General features: G+C 38.6%; 1 protein-coding gene across 1 annotated transcript in view; it reads left to right on the top strand.

Moving 5' to 3' along the window:
• The window catches only part of LOC148351068 (uncharacterized), a 136,416-nt gene that overhangs the window by 89,341 nt on the left and 27,984 nt on the right, over positions 1 to 19,091 (top strand). The window contains exons 24-42 of the mRNA XM_088320028.1: positions 693 to 737; positions 831 to 884; positions 3,794 to 3,901; positions 5,004 to 5,057; positions 5,380 to 5,433; positions 6,894 to 6,938; positions 7,160 to 7,213; positions 8,763 to 8,807; positions 9,073 to 9,126; positions 9,413 to 9,466; positions 9,538 to 9,591; positions 11,832 to 11,885; positions 12,057 to 12,110; positions 12,871 to 12,915; positions 13,837 to 13,881; positions 14,125 to 14,232; positions 14,305 to 14,358; positions 17,663 to 17,716; positions 17,924 to 17,977. Coding sequence (XP_088176154.1) covers positions 693 to 737; positions 831 to 884; positions 3,794 to 3,901; positions 5,004 to 5,057; positions 5,380 to 5,433; positions 6,894 to 6,938; positions 7,160 to 7,213; positions 8,763 to 8,807; positions 9,073 to 9,126; positions 9,413 to 9,466; positions 9,538 to 9,591; positions 11,832 to 11,885; positions 12,057 to 12,110; positions 12,871 to 12,915; positions 13,837 to 13,881; positions 14,125 to 14,232; positions 14,305 to 14,358; positions 17,663 to 17,716; positions 17,924 to 17,977 — 1,089 coding nt within the window. The remainder of the gene's footprint in view (positions 1 to 692; positions 738 to 830; positions 885 to 3,793; positions 3,902 to 5,003; positions 5,058 to 5,379; positions 5,434 to 6,893; positions 6,939 to 7,159; positions 7,214 to 8,762; positions 8,808 to 9,072; positions 9,127 to 9,412; positions 9,467 to 9,537; positions 9,592 to 11,831; positions 11,886 to 12,056; positions 12,111 to 12,870; positions 12,916 to 13,836; positions 13,882 to 14,124; positions 14,233 to 14,304; positions 14,359 to 17,662; positions 17,717 to 17,923; positions 17,978 to 19,091) is intronic.

A 19,091-nucleotide genomic window follows, 5' to 3' on the forward strand; every position in this document is an offset into this window, starting at 1 on the left:
ATGATAGTCAAGGTATTTTGGTATACTATTTAAGATAATATTGATTTGTTTCTTTTAACATATTAAGTTGTTTTTTTTACCACTTAGAGGCGCTAAATAATACACACTGTCTCTACCTGTTTTACAATTATTTTAAAAAATCATTCTGCAGTTAGACACAACATGAATTCAGGTCAAAATGAAAAACAACAGTAAAATGAGATAAACAATATAGAAATATAAATGGGAGCAATAAAACCTAAAATGAATTATCTGACAAAATACCTAAAATGTTTTGTTGCATAACTTATTCACCAGGTTTATATGAGACAGTTACCAAGACAACAGTGACACTCTCTGGATGTCTTTGGGCATTACTACCTGTTGGGGAAAAATACACATGTAAATAAATACACCCTTCCTTTTACCCACTAATTTCATGACTTAATTGTTACAAATGTCTATCCGACAGTAATAACTCTTGCAAAACATGTGCAGGCTGTCACCACCATTTTTATATCTTCTATTGATCCTTGAAGTAAATACACGTGTTTTTAATGCACACTTGTCTGATTTTTATTTTTTTAATTTTTATTTTATTTTAAATATTTGTATTCATTATGGATATCTTATTTCCTAATGCTTGTACAAAATTTTCAAACGCAGTGTTTTTTTTACATATTTATTCACATTAATTCTGACTTTCTCTTCAGGGTGCACCAGGAGAGGCCGGTTCACCAGGTTTACCTGGAGATACGGTAAGCTAGTCAAAAAATATTTAGTGTTCACAGTCTTCAGTTCCATTTAAATGCTAATGCTAAATATGTATGACATCTGCTTTTCATGGACAGGGCGCACGGGGACGAGATGGAGAAAAAGGGATTCCAGGCCTTAAAGGAGAGAAAGTAGGAAACTTTGTTCCTTAAAAGGACAGTGTGTAATATCTGGCTGCTAGATGTCGCTGTATTGTGTAGTGCAATTGAAAAAGAATGCTAGAAAGCACAAAAAGGAATACAAACTAACAAATCTCAAAGTGACCAAACTGCCACATTTTTCTTTCTCCTTTTTTTTGCAAAGCATCTTGCAGAGAAAAAAACATATTAATTGAAATAAGGAAAAAACAAATAAAGTCAAGTCAAGTCAAGTCATTTTTATTTGTATAGCCCTTAATCACAAAGAGTCTCAAAGGGCTGCACAGGTTATTGCAAACCACAGACTATTAATACAGACTATTATTACACCATCCCCTGGTCTAAAACCAACATGAGGGCAAGGAAAAACTCAAAAACCTCAACTTGAGGAAAATGAAGAAACCTTGAGAAGAGACCGCACATGTGGTAATCCCCCTTCGAGGATGACCAGGCTGCAATGGATGTTGGAATAACAAATAATACACAGATATTGTCAACAAAAAACATAGGTTATTCATATGCTATAGATTAGAATTGTGTTTTAAGCTTAGATTTAAACATTTCCACTGAGGTTGCAGATCAGATGTCAGGGGGAATAGCACTCCATAGCACCGGTGCCCGGATGGAGAACGCTCTCGAACCTCCGGAAATCTTCTTGGCTCTTGGAATCACTAGTAGACCAGCGCTTTCAGAACGAAGGCTCCGGACCGAAACATAGGGGGAAATGAAATCTGAAAGATATGAGGGAGCAAGTCCATGCATGATTTTGCAAATACCAGGAGAACCTTAAAATCACACCTTAAGCTAACAGGGAGCCAATGTTAGCGTGATCTAACGTGAGCATACTTTCTTGTCTTAGTTAAAAGCCTCGCTGCAACATTTTGTACCAGCTGAAGGTTCTTGATTTTGGACTTCGGGAGACCAGGGAGTAGTGCATTACAGTCATCGAGACGGGAAGTAACAAACGCATGAATTATAATTTCCGCATCTGACTGAGACAGCATACGACGAATTTTAGCAATGTTGCGAAGATGGAAGGAAGCTGTTCTAGTAATATTCTTCACGTGTGTTTGAAAGGACAGATTGTTGTCGAATATGACACCAAAATTTTAAAGTGAGAACTCTGGGTTATCTTACATTTGTCAATGTTCAGAGCTGTTTTTGAGAACAAGTCACGGCATTTAGATGGACCAATAACTAACATTTCGGTCTTTTCAGAGTTAAGGCGCAAGAAGTTGAGTGATATCCACTCTTTTATCTCAGTGAGACAGGCCTCCAAATTTCCACAATTTAGTGTGGCAGATTCCTCCATCGGAAGATATAGTTGAGTGTCATCTGCGTAGCAATTGAAACTGATATTATACTTGCGAATAATATCACCTAATGGAAGCATGTAAATGCTGAAAAGAAGGGGGCCAAGTACTGAACCCTGCAGAACACCACAGGTAACACTAAAGGGCTCAGATGTCACCATATTTAACACAGTGCGTCCTATCTGAGAGGTAGGATCTGAACCATGAGAGGACGGTTCCTGAGAGACCAATCCATTTTTCCAACCGTTCTAGTAAGATATTATGGTCCACTGTGTCAAAAGCAGCACTATGGTCCAGCAGCAGCAAAAGTGATGAAGCGCCAGAGTCCATTGCCAGTAGAAGACCATTGGTTACCTTAATCCAAGTTGTCTCAGTAGAGTGGTTAGCCCTGAATCCTTATTGCATTGATTCAAAAAGATTGTTATGGCCACAACTTACTCAAGTACTTTAGAAAGAAACGGTAGGTTTGACACAGGTCTATAATTACATAAGCTATCTGGATCAAGGTTGGGTCGTTTCAGTGCCGGTTTAATAACAGCAGACTTAAAAGCCTCTGGAACTACACCTGAGGAGACAAAAGACAAAAAGGGTAAAAAGAAAATAGAAAAAAAAAAGAAAAGAGAAAGAAGGAATAAAAAACGAGGGAAATAATGGAAAAGACAAAAAAAGAGAAAAAAGAATAAGAGGAAAAATTTAAAATGTAAAAAATACAAAATAAGGAAAAAAGAAAGGAAAAGGAAAAAAGAAAAGGAAAGGAAAAAAAAGAACAAAAAAGAAAGAAAAGAAATAAAGGAGCAAAAAAGGAAAAAGGAGGAAAGAGAAAACAAAAAAATAAACAAAAAATAGGAAACAGGGAGAAAAGAGGACAAAAAGGGGAAAAGGAGGATAAAAGGAAGGAAATAAAGAAAAATGGAATGAAAAAGGAGATCAAGGAGAAATAGAAGAAACATAGAAAAACAAAGACAAAAGAAAAGAAAGACAATAGATTAAAGAGACAAAAAGGCAGAAAAAAATGATAAAAAGTTAAAAAACAGATTTGGGGATTTGGAGGTGCCCTGAGCAGCAAAAAGGTGGACAATGACGTCAAATCCCTATAAGTAGGCCTAAATTTATGTCAAATAAATAGAAATTTCTCAACCTACGGGTATTTTCCATAATGCACATTTATGAGTATTAGTTAATTTTACACTACAGTATATATGTTTTTTAATAATAATAAAGTTCATTTAACTACAAGGAGGTGGTAAAAATAAATATTTTCATAATTTGGCCTATTATTCAATTCGATTGTTTTTTTAAATGAATGAAGTTTTTCTTTGCCACCAGGAGGCGCTAAATAAAACACACTGTCCCGTTAGTATACTATCAAAAAAACAAGATTGACCTTATTCTGAGACCTTTAATTATTCACTGGATAAAATGTTTGACACATTCAGGAATACTCATTTGTAAAAAGTTTAGGCGGGCAGAAACTTAATCTAGGGTAGTTAAAGAAGGTTTTGATAACTTCAAATTTTTCACACACAAAACAAAACAATTGTTAGCTTGTCTGACCCACGTCATCCCAATTTATTTTTGATTTTGTTTAAGGGCTTTCAAGGGGCCACTGGCATCCGAGGTCCTCAAGGAGAGAGGGGCCCTGCTGGTTCCCAAGGTTATTTTGGAGTCAAAGGTCAACCTGGCCCCAAAGGCATTGAGGTACGATACGACACAAAGCCAAGTTTTCCAATAGAAGATGTAGGTCAGAATGTTGCAGTTGTTGTAGATTTGCTACATTATTTTGATAAATAATTGATTGACAAATTAATTTGGAGACACAAACATAATATTTGCATTGTTTGTCTTGCCTATTGGAGCACCACATGTCAAGACCGGTACAAGCAGGGGATCCAAATGCGTAACATTTCACACAATGCTTTATTAAGGGATCAGGGAAGTCAGGGGGAGAGGAAAAAAGACAGCTATCTGGTGCTTGCTGGGCAAGAGGAGCGATAAGCCCTCGCGAACAAAGCGTTGTCGGAGATCAGAACAAGTCGGGTAGCCGGGACGGGAAACGGAGGGTGGTCGGAGATCGATACAGGAAACGGAACCAGGCAGGATACGGGTAGCCAGAACAGGAGAACGGAGCTTGGATCGGGGATCGTTAAAGGAAACAGGTCGGGATCAAACCGGAAGCCAGAGTCTTAAGTGCTTGCCTTGCATGCAATGAGCTTCACAGACGGACTGACCAGGAGTGAACGAGAATGACGTGTTTAAATAGGAGGAGGACTAATTAGGGAACGAGTGGCATCTGGGGCTGAACGAGTGAGCGCAGGTGAGGGCAATTGGCAAATCATGACACCAGAGCAGTTTTTATATATATTTGTCAAGAAAACACCTGGGAAACCCTGTGATCAATCTTATTATCTAAAGTGTGGCTTACACACATTTTAATTGTGACTTCTTTCCATTTTGGATCTGTATATTTTAGTCAAGATACACACACTCAAAAATTCATGGGAGTTTAGTTTACTGCAAATCTACAGAGGAAAAATGAATAAAACACGACACTTGGGACAAAATAATAAATTAAAGAGGGATAGAGAGATAGATATGCTTATGTATATGTATTGAGGAATGAGCAGACAATAATCTACATGATTTTAAATTTGGGAATTTTAATCTTTTCATTTGTTTTTTTTTAGTTGGTTTCAGTTAGTTTTATATTTATTTACCTATATCAACTTGATTTCTTTTTACTGCCCTTTTAAACCACCATAGGTGATTCTTTTTGTTGACCAATTCATTTTTCATTATTTAGGGCACGAATGGGGAAACAGGTCGTCAGGGAAAACAGGGCAGTAGTGGATTAAAGGTAAGTGGGCACTTCAGTTCCTGAGCATGCCAGTATTGACTTTGATGTAAAGTCACAGATATAAAAAATATATGACAAGAGAATATCTTTATGGGGGTGCACCTTATAATCTGGTGAGGCTTATAACACAGAAAATATGGTTTATACTGTAAAACATGCTTGAATAATGTATTTGCTAAAATAGTTCTTCGGAGGTTGAACATAACCACTGTATATTTAAATGACGTCTGTTTGTGCATCATGCAAGTTATCACACAACTACTACACTATTACTACACACTGGCAGAGGTAATATTTATGAGTCTGTTTACTTTTGTTCAAGGGTAACAAAGGACCAGATGGACGAAAAGGCAAGACCGGACCCAGAGGGAACCGGGTACGCATTTAGGTTTTTCTTGAATTTAGAATACAGCTTTTATAAGAGAAATAAAAATATATTAATAACAAGAGGACAGAAAAAACATTACACATTCAAATTACTTATTGTTTTATTTTTTAAGGGAGAGAATGTAAATTACAATAGAAAATGCTACACTCTCATAAAGTGATAGAAAGAACTGTGACTAAAAAAACAACATTGTATAGTTTTACCGTGCTTAACTTAAAATTATTCAACTATGAGCTACAACAAAGGAGACCTGGACTTTCACAAGTGACATACGCACAAATAAATGCAGTTAGTATACTGTAAATTCCGGATTACAAGCCGCTACTTTGTTGCTACATTTTAAACACTGCCGCATATTCTTTTTTTTGTGGCGGCACAGAGGAAAAGGGCGGGCTGCTCTTTTCCGCAAAGCATGCCCTCTTAATACAAAATGCAGCAGGGACACCTGGAAACATTTAGTCGTTTTTTTGTCAACATATGTGCTGTAATACATAACATACATAACAGGACCAAAACAGAAGGTTTGACTGTACTGATTCAATATTTACCGTCTTCAACATGTACATTCGAATTGAGCAGCAGTGTAAGTTATGGTTCAAACACAGTACACTTCTCTTTCTCTAATCATCTGCTTCAGGGTCAGATCACTGACATTTCCTTTAATCCTCAAGGAACGATAACAAGCGAATAGATATGGTCCATTACTGAGGCAAACAACACTGACAACTCAAAAAGACATGTCTGTGTTGCAATCTGGCACTATTATACACACTATGGTTGCGCTGTAGCCTAGAAATACAAGGCTCACATTTTACATGTTGCAGCAGCCCTCATTCGTGTTTACTTTCGGTGCATTAGTAAATATGTGCTCTTCAGTAGTCTCCGTCTTGAATGGTCGCATTTTCCGAAATTTTGTGACTTAAACAACTTGCAGTAGAACTGAAAACGGCACAAGGTGTGTGTGTTAGCGGGTACGGCACTGTTGTTGTTCTGCAGCCAAGCGTATTGTATGCAAATCTCTTGTATATTTTAAATAAATAAAATTAAGACCTTTACACCAATGGGAGCTTGGTTTTCGGGCAGGCACGTCTATGTTAATAATATCCCAAACTAAAACATTTTGAATTCAGGATTGATAAATCATTAGACATTCATCTTTTGACTACACTCAAATAATTTGTTTAAATCAGAGTCCAAGGAGCAGAAGGGCACCACTCTACAACTCTGTGCTTCAGATAGCAGTATTATTAGTAGAATAATAGGACACACTTCCTCCTTTCAAATTTTCTGATTACCCCTTCATTTTTTGGCCTTTATAGTTTAAAAACGCAGGGACAATGTTTTCTTTTAGTTCTTTTTTCTCCCTTCTGTCACCTGTGGTCTAAAGCAAAACTGCTGCCTCTGTGAGAACCTTTTACATTTTCATGGTTACTTTCTTTTTTTTCCAGGGTCAGTCAGGACCAAGGGGACCCAGCGGGCAGTCGGGTCAATCGGTAATGTCATCTGTCTGAATTCAGATTACCTTCAAACGGTCTTGTTCTAAAGGTCAAGTCTCTTGTTAGAAATTACAGGCAAATATCATCATACTTTTTCATTCAATTCTCATCGTTTATGTCCTGCTTAAAACAAATCTGAAGTTGAAACAAGTGCTCTTTAAGACTGTGTTTGAGCTATGAATATTTACTACTGTTTGTGTGTGATGGAAACATTTCAGGGTTTGGCCGGCCAACCTGGACCCGAGGGACCAGAAGGAAAGCCTGGTACACAGGTTCCCATTTTCTGTCATATTTTAATCAACTGTAAATTATGTATGTTTTATTATGGGTACCCCTTCTGCTTTTTGAGTCATGTTTTGATTGCCTGACAAATGGAAATCATTTTGGTTGCTTGTATTGTAATCAGTGCTTTACTTGAAATAAGTCTGGTGGACTAATTTGTACCGATATTCTGCACAATAATCACAGGACATAACCTCAAACAAAGATATTTTGCCCTATTTTACTTATATCAGATATTAGTCATGAGTATCAACATTCAAAAGAAAAATTCTATACCTAGGACAGACTTATCACACATGGGGTCCATGTCACAAAGGCGTTTTAGTGTTTCGAACCTAAAATTAGGTATACACTGAGTTGTCCATTTCACAAAGCAGGGTAACTCAAATCACAAAAAGACAGCTAACTCATACGGTTTCACAAAGAGAGGTGAATTCAGATCTTGACCAGTTACTATAGTAACAGTGTCTTTGAAATTAACCCACTCTGTAAAATCTTTCCCCCTTAATGAACAAGTTTTTGATTTTGTCCCCGTAAATCGTCGGTTCCGTATGCGATTAACCAGTGATAGGTTTCTAATTTATTGTTTAGTTGGTTGGTTGGTTGGTTGGTTGGTTGGTTGGATCCCTTAACCACTAGCGTCGTAGTGGTGTGTTGCAATGAGAACAGGATAGGACTGTAAAAAAACTCTGAAGATGCGAGAATTATACATGTTCTGAAGAATTTTTGGGGTTTGATCCTAAATGTGGTTTTTGGTCCAATATGGATCTTTCAACGTTTTGTGTTGCCAACCCCTGGTAAAGTTCTTAATCACAGAATCTCCCAAAAGATTCCCCTGATCTGAAACTTACATGAAGACAAAACAAAACTAAAAACAAACTCAGCATGAAGAAAATATACAGTGACATTGAGGTAAACTGTGCACAAAAGTCAAAAAATGAACGTTTCATCTTTAATCCGAATCGTCTCGGTCACTGGCATTATTGGACAACGTCATTGGAGATTGCCAATATTGTCGCGGTACTCTACATAGACTGTCTTGTGAGTAAATAGGTGCCGTGTTGTGTTTGTAAGGTTTATTATTGCTTGACAAGGAGAATTTACAATCAATACTAAGGGGAGTAATTAGAAAAGGTTGACAAGTACAAGGTAAAAAGACTGTTTATGATATGTAAGCACTTACTGTACACTTACATTTAAAGTTACTGTAACTTTAAGTGACAGTAGACACAAAAAAATGTTTGAAGCACAGTTTTTATGTATTTTTTCTGCCCATAGTAGTTTGCATGCTCAAACTGGACGAGATGCTGCCGATAAGCAGTGTTGAGCAGTCTCTGGTGGTAGCCTGTGGTATTGCTCATGAACTGGATTTTTGTTAAAAAATCCATATAGCAAAAGTCTGTTGTTTAGAGGTGCTCATATAAAGAGCTACCACTCTATTTAAATAATCAAATAACATAAAGTCAAATTACTTTTAAACAAATGTGTTATTTTTTCTGCCAAATTGAGTTTCTCATTCTTTTTTCTTTTCATTACTAGGGTCCTCTGGGTGCACCTGGCCCAATGGGTAATAAAGGGCTCACGGTAAGGGATTAATTTTTTGAATGACCTCTTTGTTATTTGTTTGATGACATCCATCCATTTGCTCATCTAATGGTATTCAAACACACTAATAGAAATATGCAGTACATTTGAAGACATATAATTTGATTTATAGCTCTCAAACAGGCATTGATTAACACATAGTTTTTTTACTCTTTTTCTTCTGATCACAATAAAATCCCCCCAAACTAAAGGTTTAGTTATACAAGACAAAATTCAAACTAACACAACATAACACTTGTTTTAGGGTCCTCAAGGAATTGCTGGAGAAAGAGGACAGGATGGATCACTCGGTTCAATGGTATGGCTCCATATACTGCTTACACTGAAAAGAAACAGAACATAAATATTGTAGAAAAAACATAAATTATTGAAATTGTTCTGTAACATGAAGAAAGAAAATAGCTGTCAGCACAGTCATTTTATGCAGGGTTCTTAATGGGATTAGGTGTGGGAGATTAAAGGCAGGTTTGGGAAACCTCCAGTCCATGTGCCCGCTAGCGCCTTCTAAAAGACGTTGGGGTGCCTGACATTAGCTTAGATTTTAGCATGATAATGTTGTGTTATAATATTTTTTCATTTTTAAGGGCGCTCAAGGATCACAGGGACCTCAGGGTTTGACAGGAGCACCAGGTGAAAAGGTTAGTCCACATCCATGCAACAAGAGTATTGCAATTATTGGAGTGTGTAATAGATGTGTGTACTGTGTTAGGGTTTCACAGGCAAGCCCGGCGCTGAGGGGCCACAGGGCCCAGTTGGCACTTATGTAAGTGATTCATCCACACACGAAACTGCTCATTGGGCATCTTCAGTTTAAATTTTATCAACTTAATATAAGATTCTTAAATTTTCTGATGGGTGTCTATGGGCAAGGTGATTTCTACCTACTATTCACTACTGGTAACACACTATATATGCGTATATAAACAGACCCCTGATTTTAGCATTTGATTTTATAGTTGTAAATTTGGCCTACATGCGAGTATATACTGTAGGGAGAATAATTCCATGAGGAGAAATTCAACATTCTTGTACTCTGAGCTTGAGACGGCACCACCATGACTGCTTTCAGTTGTATTTTGTGGGTATAAACACGCCCACCATACTTTAAAGTTGCTGACGGATTGAGGGTTGTATGTGACTTCATGAACAAAAAAAGATGTATTCTGCCATCAGAAGACACTGCAAATCATGACATGCTTTTAATAAATAGTGGCGTAACATACCATGTTGTTACAGCATTAGAGTTACAAAATCTAGTTAACATTTGTGAACGGAAGGGTATGTTGCCTGCTGCCAGGCTGGTTAAGGAGACTCACAAACTTGAGAAGTGTTCTTTGGACTGCCACTTAGGCTTATTTATCCATCCATCCATCCATCCATCTATTTATCTATCTATCTATCTATCTATCTATCTATCTATCTATCTATCTATCTACCTACCTACCTACCTACCTACCTACCTACCTACCTACCTACCTACCTACCTACCTACCTACCTACCTACCTACCTACCTACCTACCTACCTACCTACCTACCTACCTACCTACCTACCTACCTACCTACCTACCCTGGTCATATCCCTCGAGAGGGGTGACCGACAGCAAGACAAACACATACAAAAACAAATTAAAAAAGGAAAAAAAGGAAAAAAGTAGCAAAAACCACACACAAAAATTTTGGGACAATGGCCAACCCAAATGCCCAAACACCCAAACAAGTTAAGCACCACGGCACCCAAGTTGGTCATGCTTTTGTCCCTCCAGATGAAACGAGACACAAGAAAGTGGCCATGTCACTTGGGTCAGGGTGACAAAACACAATCTTCTTTTCAACCGCAGGGCCCGACAGTTTACTCCTGCCGCATCATACGGGTGCCCTGCCCATGCCTAAGGGGCCGGTCACACAGACATTTGCGGCTGAATCACGGCCAGAAATTTCTGCCTTTGAGGCGGACGCTATTGGACGCATTGAGATCGCCATTCAGACGAGATACAGCAGTGCTTAACACGAGGTCGGAAATTCGCGCGCGGGTGGCAGCGCGAAAAAGATTTGCGTTGCTCAATTCTTCAGAGCGCGGGTACACAGCCTTTCACGAGCGTATCGAGGCTGAACCACGGCCAGAAATTTCTGGCCGTGAAGCAGATGCTGTTGGGCGCTGTTGGACGTTTTGAGACCGCCATATAGACGAGATACAGCAGTGCTTTACTCGCGGTCGGAAATTCACACGTGGTTGGCCGCGCGCAAAACTTTTGAGCTGCTCAAAAGTTTGAGCACGTGTTAAACCGCGTGCCTCACACGTGGTCAACACGAGGTAATGACGCGGAAATGACGCGGAACGACGTGCTCTGGCCGCGGCCAGGGCGTGGTTACACATGGGTAGGACGGGAAATTTCAGCGGGTAATCGGTTCCTCAGAATCAGCCTCAAGCGCTGTGTCATCTGCAAACAACAACTGACTTACCTGCCACACCGTTCCACTGTTATCCATCACTTAGGCTTAATGTTTTAAAACCATGGGAAGAGGGAGGGGCCCAGGCAACGGGACTGCATCGTCAAGAATGCGAGCAGTGAGAGTATTTTTGTCTTTTAAATAAAAAGCCTTTGTAATTCGGCATAAATTTTGACCGTTCTGGCAGATTTCTTCTCGCTAGGAAGAGTATTGGAGAAAGGTTGACACAACCAGCTGACAGGAAGCTTTCTACCGTGCCGACTGAGCTTTCCGATTAGGGCTCGGGCTGGCGACTATGAGGGATGGATTGCAATTGATTTTCTTGATCGGGTGTGATGCTTGACTTTCACTTTATTAAATTTGTGACCATCGTGCTTAGGATTTATCTGCTCTTGGCAGGTACAAAATTGGATGGGGTGACCATAGGAGGAGAGTTAAATGTAATCACGTGTTACACTACTTATTACAGAGAAAAAATAATCTGTTCCGTTGTAACACTTTAAAGTGCATACTGTTCATAACTACTGTCTGAATAAGTCTTTTTTGACCACAAGGGTATCACCGGCACTGTTGGCATGCGTGGTTTTCCAGGAGCCATTGGAGAAAGGGTAACAATATGTTTTCTTTTGCATTCTTCAAAAAAAAAATTAATTGGTTATAACACTAGTAGGACGGTATTGATTATATTCACAGTCAGCCCATATTGTTTTCAATGTTAGCATTGATTTAATCACAGTCAACGAATGTTTTTGAATAGTCTATTTTTCTTTCGGCACCAGGGTGAAATGGGTGAGCGAGGTTTTCCTGGAGTTGCGGGGAAGCCAGGACCTCCGGTAAGTATATATTTTCTTAGTCCTTTTTTGTTGCTTTGTATTTTTGAAGTCTCTTTTCCAGAAATTTGGTAATCATTTAACCTCCAACAATTTACAATTTTGGTCAGTTAAATAAATTTAAGAGAAAAAAAAAACACAGACCAACTTGGGACCTTTTCGTCCACCCGGTCTTACGACTACGGCCAGCAGATGTTCCTTTTTTTTGATGCAGAGTGTAGCAGCCCGGTAGTGCGTACGACAATTTGACTGCCACAACTAAATACTGTCTCTGTCACGTTCCTGCGCTCGGGTGTCTTTGTAGGCTCCTTCTCCTTATATTATTTGATCGCTCACCTCCTGGTTCAATTACAGTCTCTTCCTGATTTCCCACAAATCACGATTTTCCCTGTTCATTGCCTTTCTTGTCACTTGTAACAAAGTGAAGCCTCATGAACCAATGAGACATATGTTTAACAGTTTCAGCCAAAAGCTTCACTACTCGGTGTTTCATTTTGTAGCTGTATTTAATATTGTAATGTTGCAAAGAAGTCCTGAAGAATCCCCCCAAAATATGCAGACTCTTTTCACGAGTGATACTTTTCAAGAGAATTAAATCACTAAGCAAAAAACGTGGATCACAAAAAACAGATGAGGTAAATTAAAGAGACTGATTTATGGCCATGATTTTATATACAAAATAAAGAAGAATTTTAGCAGCTTGTGAAGAATCATGAAAGAATTCACGACTTAATATTGCCTTTGTTTTTCTTTTTCTTTTTAGGGTGTGCCAGGTTCCCCTGGGGAAAAGGGACCACAAGGACCTCAGGTCAGATTTTTAGTAGTAGTAGAAGTAGCACTATTAATCTAATAGTATTTTTCTTATTTTTGTTTTACCACAATGAGAAATATGTTACATAGCAGCCAGATATTTTGTTTAAAATGAGTAATAATAAATGACATTTACGGAGCTTGTTACTTTAAGTGATGGGTGTGCATCAATATACAGCTCTTGGGTGATTCCGGGAGAAAGGGATTCATAATAACCCTTTCCTGACCTGTTTTCGATAATATTTCGAACAGGAAAGCCTGTACTTAGTCTGGTTCAGGCTTTGGCTCTTCTTGGAGTTTAAACAACGTGTTTTCATCAAGGTCCCAAACTAAAGCCAAAAGTCTATTTCGAATGTGTAGGGGCCGAGGCCATACTTATCTCACTTATCTCCCCGAATACACTACCCATTTTTAAGTGTAGAAATTAAGTGTACTTAGTCTAATTTGGTCAGAATTCCGGTAGTTGCGCCTGAACCAATTCAAATGTTTTACATAGAAATTAATCGTTTGGTAGTCAGAAATAACAGTATAGTAGGCATAACATCCTGTTACAATAAAAAGCACAAAGCTTTTGAGTACATCAGTACATGCTGCACTTGGATCCCCTTGACCACGGTTCGTTGCTTTACATTAGAAGTGAGCTGGTCCTCGAGGGCTGCATGTCCTGCATGACTGTGAAGGTTTCTCTTCTTCAACTCAGGTGGAACATTTTGAGGTTTCTCTTCTTCAACTCAGAGTCTCAGGTGATTCAGTTTGCTAACAAGCCGATATTTTTTTTCACTTTAGTTGAAGAAGAAAAGCCTCCTAAAACATGTATGACATTGGGCCCTTGGGCTTGCCCACCTCTGCTTTGCATTCTATTAACATGTGTATTTCCATGTTTATAACGCTACATTACATTATTTTTTTCCCTAATTAGGGTCGACCTGGAGACGATGGACCCAAAGGGATTTTGGGATTACCAGTAAGTCACATCCTTCAAATAAAGGTCATTCTGTTGATCATTTAAGTCAACTTAAATGGCAATATGTTAGCACCCAAAACTTGTGGTATTTTGTGGGTTTACTTATTGTGTACAAATGCATTATTAAGTACAATGCCATATTCAAACTAGTTTCAACACAGTGTTAATCAAACGTAACGGGTTGACCCATTCTATCGTGATTTGTGACTAATTTCATGTATATCTCTTTTTGTTTATTTTCAGGGTCCTTCAGGTCTCCCAGGTGATGCTGGAACCACTGGGAAATTGGGACCCCGGGGAAAATTTGGGCCCCCTGGACCTCTGGGTCCAGCTGGGCCCACAGGAATCCCAGTGAGTGGGTATTTTACCATAAACTGCCACGATAATCATATTTGAATGTGGATGTTTGCTGTATTTCCTCAGGGCCTCCAAGGTGCTCCTGGATTAATCGGAGCAGCAGGGGAAAGAGGAGTCAAGGTGAGTTCAAAATTCATATGTTAAAGAGCTATAATAGTATTTTGTTGTAAGACTTTCTGTTTTCTCCATTCTTTAAAATTGGTTGAAGAAATGAAGAGACTGTCTAACCTATCAGAGTGCACTAGCCAAATCAGTGTTTCTTGCACAGTCTGTGAAAATAGTGTGATATTGAGTTGAGTTTTAATGCTTTTTCATATGTCATCTGGGGCACTGGTGGTCTAGTGGTAAAGTGTCAGCGCATTTACCGCCATTACTTTAGTTCAATTCTGATTTAATGTTCATTGATTCGACCAATCATTGCAAAATCACTGCTCTAACACGGTAATATGCCGTAAAGTCTAGTATGGTAATGCATACCTTTAATTACTGTATGCATTTTGGGTCTTATCCGCTTTATTCTGTGTATATATGGTGCACCAATTATAAGGTGACCTTACAAATATCTGTCCAAATTTTGTTTTTTAGGGCCCGGTCACACAGCCGTTTGCGTCTGTATCGCGGGTAAAATTTTGCGGGGTTTTTTTGCCCGTGGTTGCCCGCGATGGAAAATGCGCAAAATTGGCCAACCCGCTGTTCATCGGTGGTATGCCCGCAAAACAGACGCCGGCGACTGTTCCGCTTCCTCATCGCGTCATTTCCGCGTCATTTTCTCGTGTGGACCACGGGTATAAAAGCTGCCGAGCATCCCCTCGCTACTACAACCACTTTTACCTCGTTTTATCTAACTTTTATATCACTTTTAGGGAATTTAATGGGGAACATATAACCAAAACACTTCGTCTTGCATTTGTTGGGAATGTAATACAACTTAAACCATTCCGTCTTTGTATTTGTTGTGAATGTAATCGAACGGTAATGCACGCCGTATACAAATCACTTTTGAGCAGGTAACATGTTTATTTTGCCTTTTTCTATTCAAATCGCTCGTATTGAAATTGTTATGCACTCTACCATAAAGCTTATTTCTGCATAATAAGCTTTACGGTAGAGTGCATAACAGTTCTCAAAAGTGATTTATATACGGTGTGCATTACCGTTCAATTACGTTCACAACAAAAACAAAGACGGAATGGTTTAAATTGTATTACATTCCCAACAAATGCAAGACGAAGTGGATTTGTTTATATGTTCGCCATTACATTCCCTAAAAGTGATATAAAAGTGAGATAAAACGAGGTAAAATTGGTTGTAGTAGCGAGGGGATGCAAATCTCAGCAGGGATGCATTTCTCGGCATAACACCGGGCTGTAGAAATCATAACCGCTCAAGACACAGTCCCGTGAAGATCAAGATTTCAAGCTATGGCACCGAAGAAGCCAATATGTTATTATTGTAATAGTTTTTCATTTTTATTTTATTATCTTGTTATGAAATGAAAATAAATGTCAAGAAATACAAATGGATTAAGATGAGGTCACTACGGTGACGGGGATCCATGTTCACCCCTTGACGTCTCGAGCACAACTGACGTGTGCTCGGCAAATCGCGCTGTATATACGCGGAGAAAGGCGTTTGACCGTCACACGCGTAACACGCTAATTTCACGTAATAACACCGCGATACAGGCGCAGAACATGCTATGACCGTGCTCCACCCACGATTACCCGCTGAAATTTCACGTCCTACCCATGTGTAACCACGCCCCGGCCGCGGCTATAGCACGTCGTTCCACGTCATTTCCGCGTCATTACCTCGTGTGCCGCCCGCGGTTAACACGTGGTCTAAAGTTTTGAGCAGCGCAAAACTTTTTCGCGTGGCCATCCGCGTGTGAATTTCCGACCGCGTGTAAAGCACTGCTGTATCTCGTCTATATGGCGATCTCAAAGCGTCCAACAGCGTCTGCTTCACGGGCAGAAATTAGTGGCCGTGATTCAGCCTCGATACGCCCGTGAAAGGCTGGGTGACCTGGCCCTAAAGTTTTGAGCAGCGCAAAACTTTTTCGCGCTGCCAACCGCGTGTGAATTCCCGACCGCGTGTATAGCACTGCTGTATCTCGTCTGTACGGCGATCTCAAAGCGTCCAACAGCGTCCGCTTCACAGGCAGAAATTTCTGGCCGTGATTCAGCCTCGATACAGACGCAAACGGCTGTGTGACCGGGCCCTAAGGTGCAGCTTATAGTCCCTAAAATATGTTACTTGATTTAAAAATATCAATGCGAACTTTGACGAGGATTATACTATTTAATAGATTGTCTTAATTTTTCCATGTGCATTTACTTAACCATACAATTATACAGTGTACTATCTTGAATATGTTTACATAGTTTACTAATCGGAATTATCAAACGGGGACAAGAAAAAATCACACCGTAGGAGTACACCTTGAGCACGTCTACATTTTAGCCCTTTGTCAGTTGTTTCAACTAGTACAAATAATCCCTTCTGTTGGGCACTGTGTGAATTATTCAAACCCTCAATAACTATTTTATGGCTGTAAACACAAAAAGCATCACTAATAACGTCATAAAATTGCAATGTATTTTTATGAATATAGCTACATTATACTCAACAACAATAAAAAACATTTTTATTTGTACACCGAATGAATCCTTTCGCGTTTTTAACATTTCATTCTCTTTGAAGAAGTTAACCATGCGTTTTAGTTTTGTCAAGGAGTCCTTTTTTTATTTCCATCAAAGCTAGTACCAAAAGTCAAGCCTGCCCTGTCGTTTTTTCGGCATAGATTTTAATTTGATCAAGGGCTAAAATGTTTGTTCGACATTTACTTGTTCCTGGCAGGGTTGCTAGTTTAGTAGTTGCCGGACCTTTATTACCGACTTAACGAAATATTGAGGGGAGTAAAATAATAAACAAGGAAGCTCCTATGAAAAAAAGTCTAATTGAAGGATTAGGAATACACATGGTTCAATGAGAAAAAATACCTGGAAAAAAGTGTGATTATTTCCCAACAAAAGAATGAACTACATTTTTACTATCATTTTTAAAAACAATTTCTCTGTATCCTTGCTGGACTTTTTACAGTCCATTCACTCACAAATTTGATTTTAAGTTTTTGCTCTTGGTGGTTGGTGACAGATTTATCATATTTGCATCGAAAATAACATTTGTGTTAAACTATTGAGAAGTTTATTTTTATGTGTATGTACCAGCATGTATCTCTTTCTTCCTATTATTGTGTGTGTGTTTGTGTATTTGGAGTTCTGTTGTTGTTGGGTGAGGATAATGGGGCAGAATTTTCTTATTGTGTATCGAATGGTTTTATACACCACATTTGCTTGCATTTCTTTGTTTCAAATGTACTATCCAAATACATTTTGATTGGAAGTTATTCTGTTACCTTTAGGGGTTAATTGGCTCTGTTGGTGATCCTGGCCCTACTGGACAAAATGGACAACAGGTTGGTGCTATATGAACATATTAACTCACAATTGTTTGATATTAGTGCGTACTTCACTCTTCAATTTGAGAATTTCTGTTTAAGACATTTCTTCTTTTCAAGACTGTTAGGCCATTTCTAAAATACAAATACCATGGCTGAAAGCATGAAAAGAGTGAAATAATTTTCCTTTAACAATTAATTTAATGATTGTTTTTTAATTACTAGGGGCTTCCTGGCAATACAGGAGATGAAGGACCACCTGGAGGGAAAGGAGACCCGGTCAGTTAATTTCGAAGATTACCATACTTGTGTTTTGTATAAAAGGTCACATAAAAGATCTAAATGCATACTGTTGTCATAGGTATTATTATCAATTATCATCAATCCAACAAAACAAATTGTACATTCTGGCGCAGATGGTGTAATCCATTCAATTCCTTCCTTTTATCGTAAAATGTTGATAGAAAGAGATAAGTTTAAAGTTTAGTAGACACCCAAAATAAGGAGGGAAGACATCAATTGATTTTGAACTTGCAAGGAGTACAGGGGAGACGCCAAAACCTCAAATGAAAAATTCCTCCCTGTCTTAAAAAGCCGCACCTGAGCCCTTTACTTTTACTTACGTAATCTCCTAAAGCATTTCCACCCTAAAGGACGTGGAAACAACGAACAGAGACATGATTGGCAGAAAGTGACAATGATATAAACAGTTTGTAGTAGTCAAAACAACGAACAACAGTTTATATATATATATATATATATATATATATATATATATATATATATATATAAGGTATAACAGTGAGGTATATGCAATATCCTTTGCAGGTGTTCAATATTAAAAACAATGAAATAATCAAGTCTGAACACATTTCAGAGGAGAAATGGGGTTTTGCCGACATTATTCATATAATACATTAGAAAAGCAAGGTTTGATGTACCTTATTTAATATGTACTATGTATTCATGACATTTCTACTTTTTCACCCAGAAATCAAGCCAAGTACTCAATTTATACATCTAAATTGAACAACGGGAAAAGTTATCCATCAGACGAGCTTGAGTTTCCTTTCTGTATCATTGCAGTCATTGTTGGGTTACTAGAGTTTTCTTTAATCCTTGAGGAACGATGACAAACAAATGCAATTTTACTCCCACAACCTGCAATGCAACAACAACGAAAAGACGACTTCTCATATATGTGTTGCAATCTGAAACTATTTGCCACTGTATGGTTGGCCTTGTGCTGTGGCTTACACCACAATTTAAGCTTTCATATTTGTTTTCTTTGGGCCCAGTAGTAAACATACGCTCGTCTCCGTAAACTTTATCTGACTCCATGGTAGTCGCTATCTTGAATGGTTACATGTTACGAAATCATGTGACTGGGCAA

This window comes from Urocampus carinirostris, chromosome 16 (genome assembly GCF_059441175.1).
Source record: "Urocampus carinirostris isolate Australia breed hairy pipefish chromosome 16, RoL_Ucar_1.0, whole genome shotgun sequence".
In the NCBI taxonomy this organism is placed as follows: Eukaryota; Metazoa; Chordata; class Actinopteri; order Syngnathiformes; family Syngnathidae; genus Urocampus; species Urocampus carinirostris.